Here is a 6,100-nt window from a genome sequence, read left to right on the forward strand (position 1 = left end):
ACGTTTCCTGACTGGGACAAAAAAGAGGGAACATATTTCACCTGTTCAAGCCTCTCTCCATTGGCTACCTGTGAGACAAAGAATTGATTTTAAGGTTTTAACTTACGTGTTCAAAGCACTGCATGGACTTGCCCCCATTTATATATCAGAACTTTTTAAGTTTTTATTCTCCTCAGAGATCACTCAGATCTTCAGTCCAGTTGTTTCTGAATGTCTCGAAATCTCGTTTGAAAACCAAGGGAGACAGGTCTTTTTCAGTCTATGCTCCTAAACTTTGGAACACACTACCCTTAACGATTAGAGCTTCTCCTACATTAAGCGTTTTCAAAGCATCAATTAAAACCTATCTTTTTTTCACAGGCTTACTCATAATTAGGTTCATTTGTATGTACCTCTTAAATGCTAGGGGTTGCAGTTTTTGTGATGTACCAGATTGTGACTGCTTTTTACATTTATACAATTTTGAGTTAATGGATTGTTTATTTGTTACGTTTGTTTTCTATGTGTGTTTTGTTTTGCTTGTGAAGCACTTTGGTCAACATTTGTGTTGTTTTAAGGTGCTATATAAATAAACTTTGACCTTGACCTTGACCTTGACCTTATTCAGTGGGGATTGTCAGTAAGAGTAAACTTAGTTTCCTTGTTAGGAGCATTTTCCTGAATGCAGTTTCTCTATATAACTTTTCCCAGGCAATTAACTATTACGAGGCGGCGCTGAAGAGCGGGCAGCAGAATTTTCTGCGTTATGACTTGGCTGACCTGCTCATGAAGCTCAGACAGTACGAACGCTGTGAAAAAGTCCTGCAAGAGGCTCTCACACATGATCCTGGTGAGAAACATTGTGAAATGGGGACATCTTGCTTCAGTCACCCCTAAAATTAGATTTTTTTTATTAGTGCTTCATTCAAATTGAACTTAAAGTGCTGTTTCAAAAAAAAAATTAGTGGAGATTTGAGCTTGTTTAGATTTTGTCCGTGATGTTTTTAAGTATGATAAGGGATAAAATGTGTGTTTAAGCAATAAATAGGAATACTGCATGTCTGCTGGGTATTTTCACTTGTATTTTACACTATATTTACTATACCTTAGAAATGCTGAATTATATGTTTCAGGGTGTGTATTCGACAACATGTCACATGACTGACAAGTTAAATCAGGACTGTCAGAAAAGTCCTTTGGGTGTGTCGTGGGAGAACATGGGTGTGCACTTTTGATTAATGTTTAGAAGCTGGTTCAGCTTAATGTAATTTAAAAAAATGGTGTAATACACAGTGCAGTTGCTTTTCTTCAAGTGCGACGAGTTGCATAATTTTTTCTTTATTTTTCAGTGAATGAACTGCCGCTTCTTACTGAGGATTGTCGCTATCTTGTGCTTCTCGCCAAAGTCCAGAGCAAAGTCAATAAAAATGATGAAGCGCTACTGTCCTTACAGAGAGTGAGTTGAGTGTCTTTCTCTCTGAAACGGTGTTGTTATTGTTAGCTAAAACTATTTAAAAATTAGTTTTAGTAATTAAAGTGCCCCTATTATGGCTAATGAAAGGTTCATATTTTGGTTTCAGGAGTTCCCAACAACAGGTTGGCATGCATGCAAGGTCAAAAAACACTTTCATTGTCTTATAATATGCATTTATTTTTACCTTACTTGCTCAACGATTCATTTTCCAAAACCCCTCCTTTGTGTGACGCTAATCTGCGGTGATTGGTCGATTTAATTTCCATTTCATAATAAAAGTTACTCGTTTCAATGATTCAGAGTCGACTCTTTCTTTTGAGAGACAATAACTTTATACACGGTGCACTTTCAGATTTAAAACTTTGCAGGGTGTTTTCATTCACTTAGAGCTCTGTTACACACTGCACGAAAGGTCATTTTCAAAAATCCATAATAGGGGCACTTTAAAATAAAGCTAAAATAAACTTTTAATAGTAGATGAAAAACTTCAATTTAAAAACTTTTAGAAATGTAGTCTTTGCAAGTAACTGAAATAAATGATAAGTTTAAGTACTAAAATTAATAACAGATTTATTTTCATTTTTTTGTGTACCAATTTTTATTTTAGTCTTGATTGATTGAGTTAGTTAGTTTTATGGTAATGAGAACTGGGAGGAAAAATATGTTAAGTGTCATGAAAATATTTAAGAAAATCATTATATATTATATTATATTATTATATTAATATTGAAAATGTAATATTTTATGGAGATTTATTTATTCTACTAAATAAACTAAATATAAAAATAAAATAAATATTAAAAATATAAATATATGGAAGCTAATTAGAAACTAGAATTCAAAACAAAACCGAAAAATGAATAATTACTGAAATGGAAGCTAAAAATAAAATGGAAACGTAAAATATAAAAATAAAAGCTAATTCAAAATATCAATTAATCGTATTTTCGTATTAATAATGCTAAAAAAATACTACTCTGAAAGCATCCAAAAGCTCACCTCAAACCCACACAGCACCAATTTACATTCATAACCTCCTACATTTACTAATTTATATTTCATGTAGTATACAAAGTATATAACTAAACATATTTTAGAGGGTGAGAAAATGCTGACAGAATTTATTATTATTATTTTGTTAATTCACACTTAAGCACAGTTTACATTTGTCAACAAAGCTAATTATAAGCATTCAAGTACAGAACATTTACATTAATGCATTTAGCAGATACTTTAATCCAAAGTTACTTAAAAGCATGTGCCAAATTAATAAATGTTTTTTTTGGTTGTTCTTTTTTTTATGTGCAAGTTAATAATTTTTTTTTTTTTTTTTATGTATGTATTAGAATGCATTTAAATAAAAAATGCATGCAATTAAAATTGTGAAACTTTTTGACAGAATATAATGATTCTTTTCAAAAGCAGCAGACGTTTCAGGGTCCCCTGTGAACAGCTGTGCAAGTAAATGTGTGTGTCTGTGTGTTTGAGCAGGTGATGTTGGAACTGGCTCAGCTGTATCTTACTCTGGATGATGTCGAGGCCTGTCAGCAGCAGTGCAGTGCCATTCTGAAGAACGATCCGGTCAACGAGTCGGCTACACTGGTCAGTTTCCTTAAAGATGCTCCTCTCTCATAACCTCATACCAATGGACCAATCCTTTCATTTTCTCATTTATTTTCTCCATAGAAATTGATTGAAACAGTAGCATATAAACGTTCAAGTCAAACTTTTTCCAAAAAGTTTAATTTTTTTAAAATTCAGTTAAGATATTTTCTACACTAAAACTTGCATATTCTCCCACAGCTCTTTTGTTTTTTTCCTTTTCTTATAGCTTTACTAGGCAGATATGTGGTGAACTTCTCTTCTCTGTGTTTGTTAGATGATGGCAGATCTTATGTTCAGGAAGCAGGACTATGAACAGGCTGTATTTCACTTCCAGCAGCTCTTGGAAAGGAAACCAGGTGTGTCGTTCATCTCCTGACCTTTCAAATGATTACACCGTTGTTGCAGCAGCCCCCTCAGCTTTCCTTCCAGATACTCGTCTGTAACGCAGGGGAAACCTAAGAAACCAGGAAGCTGTAATTAACTCATTTAATCTCTTCCCCTAGACAACTACCCGACGCTGTCCCGCCTCATTGATCTGCTGCGCAGAGCCGGCAAACTGGAGGAGGTTCCAAGATTCCTCGAGATGGCAGAGAAACACTCGTCGAGGGCCAAGTTTGAGCCTGGATACAACTACTGCAAAGGGCTCTACCTGTGGTATGACTATAAAACATGAAATAGAGGGTTATGCTTTATGATGGTAATATAAGGTTTTGTGAACCCCCGCGGGGTTCATTAGTTTATGAAAGCTAATATACTAAATCATATAATTTGTTTTTTTTCATTATGAATTAATTTTAATTTTACAGTCAAAATAATACACTTCATAAACGAGTTACATTTTATTTGCATACCTTTGTGTCATGTGACCATTAACTGACTTCAGAAAACCATGAACATGCGAAAAGTATTGAAATATTAACTTAAAATTTCAGGGGTTAGTAAATATTTTATGTCAAAGGGGTCAGTAATATATTCATTTTTAAAGAAAATAATATATTTTTTAAAGAAGTTACATAAATTCTTCAATAGTGACCATAAAGACCTTTACATTGTTACAAAAAATGTATCAGTTATTATATATTCACAGCATACTATATATATATATATATATATATATATATATTATATATATTAGAGCTGTCAAACGATTAATCACGATTAATCACATGCAAAATAAGTTTGTTTACATAATATATGTGTGTGTACTGTGTATATTTATTATGTATATATAAATGCACACACATGCACGTATATATTTAAGACGAATATGTTATGTTTATATATTAAATATATTTATATATAATATACATTATATAAATATATACATGTAAATATTTTCAAAATATAGCCTATACATGCATGTGTATTTATATATACATTATAAATGTACACACACACATTATGTAAACAAAAACTTTTATTTTGCATGCATTTTTTGCATTAATCGCGATTAATCATTTGATAGCATTAATATATATATTATATATATATGTTTCAAGCTGTTCAAAATGGGAAATTGATTAATTATTTTATTCAGATATATGCATTAAATAATTCAAAAGTGACAGTAAAGACATTTATAATGTTGCAAAACATTTTATATTTCAAATAAATGCTGTTCTTTTGGACTTTCCATGTAACAAAGAATCCTTTATCCTTTAAAAACTAAAATTAAAAATCAATTGTTCAAATTATCGTGATTTCCACAAAAATAATAAGCAGCACAACTTTTTTGATAATAATAATGAATGTTTTGAGCAGCAAATCAGCATATTAGAATGATTTCTGAAGAATCGTGGAACATTTTAGCATTTTGAAATGTATTCATATAGAAAACAGTTATTTTGTAAAATTGTAAAAAATGTCACAGTATTACTGACAACATCGTTTGCAAATTATTTCTCTGGAATACTTGATTGTGATTAGTCATATGCATATGATAAATGTATGACATCAGTCTTAGCTTTTGATTGCTGAATTGAATGCAATAAGGACATGAATGTTGATCTGCTTCTCAAAGGTACACTGGTGAACCTAACGATGGGTTACGTCACTTTAACAAAGCCAGGAAGGACAACGACTGGGGCCAGAACGCAGTGTACAACATGATTGAGATTTGTCTCAACCCTGACAATGAGACCATAGGAGGAGAGGTGTTTGAGAACCTGGATGGAGACGTGGGGTGTGTCCTCAAGATGGATCCCATTAGTGTCCTTTATTCTGTATATGCTGTATTGCACACATGCACTTTCACAAATGATGCATTTCATTTGTTTGTGTTCAGAAACTCTACAGAGAAGCAGGAGTCGGAGCAGCTGGCCGTGAGAACAGCGGAGAAGCTCTTAAAGGAGCTGAAGCCACAAACCCCAGCGGGACACGTACAGCTGCGCATCCTGGAGAACTACTGCTATCTGGCCACCAAACAGAAAGCCAATGTGGAAAGAGCTCTCAACGTGTTCATTGAGATCGCAAACAGTGAGGTGTGTGGACATCACATGATGGATATGTTAAATACACACACACCTACACATGCACACCGCTTTTGTATATGCCTGAATCACTCCTTCAAGACAAATTTAGATAGGTTAGGTTGTTTGCACATGACGTCACTGATGACGCGCGCAGTGCAGCTGGAGGGCAGGAAGTGATTTTTCTCCATAGAAATCACTAGCAGAAACTCAAAATGCCAGTGTTTTGCGTTGTTTATGGATGCTTAAATTGGCCAAACCAAGAAACCACAAGAAGCTTTTATCGTGCACGAAAATGTGTTGTTCATAAGTGGGGGAAAGTCAAGAAATTGATTGAAAAATGCTGGAAAAAGTGGCTTGTAAACCTGTGTCTGTGGTCGGGAGGAGCGAAGCTCGTGTGATAATGCTCGTGCATGCAAATGGTTATTATAGGATATAATAATATATTAAGATATTTATAAAGATATAAATAGATTGGGCTGCCACCTCTCAAGCAGTGTGACAGTCAGAATTCACTCAGTGCTAAACACCACACGTAGACACGTAAATAAGATATTATTTGCAGTTCAGAGAG

General features: G+C 33.7%; 1 protein-coding gene across 1 annotated transcript in view; it reads left to right on the plus strand.

The window, feature by feature from the left end:
• ttc21b (tetratricopeptide repeat domain 21B) overlaps nucleotides 1-6,100 on the plus strand; it is a 29,820-nt gene that overhangs the window by 19,490 nt on the left and 4,230 nt on the right. The window contains 7 exon segments of the mRNA XM_016242266.1: nucleotides 691-829; nucleotides 1,329-1,464; nucleotides 2,800-3,055; nucleotides 3,333-3,414; nucleotides 3,562-3,712; nucleotides 5,079-5,240; nucleotides 5,343-5,538. Coding sequence (XP_016097752.1) covers nucleotides 691-829; nucleotides 1,329-1,464; nucleotides 2,800-3,055; nucleotides 3,333-3,414; nucleotides 3,562-3,712; nucleotides 5,079-5,240; nucleotides 5,343-5,538 — 1,122 coding nt within the window.

The sequence above is a fragment of the Sinocyclocheilus grahami genome, unplaced genomic scaffold (genome assembly GCF_001515645.1).
Source record: "Sinocyclocheilus grahami isolate Dianchi unplaced genomic scaffold, SAMN03320097.WGS_v1.1 scaffold652.1, whole genome shotgun sequence".
Classification (NCBI taxonomy): domain Eukaryota; kingdom Metazoa; phylum Chordata; class Actinopteri; order Cypriniformes; family Cyprinidae; genus Sinocyclocheilus; species Sinocyclocheilus grahami.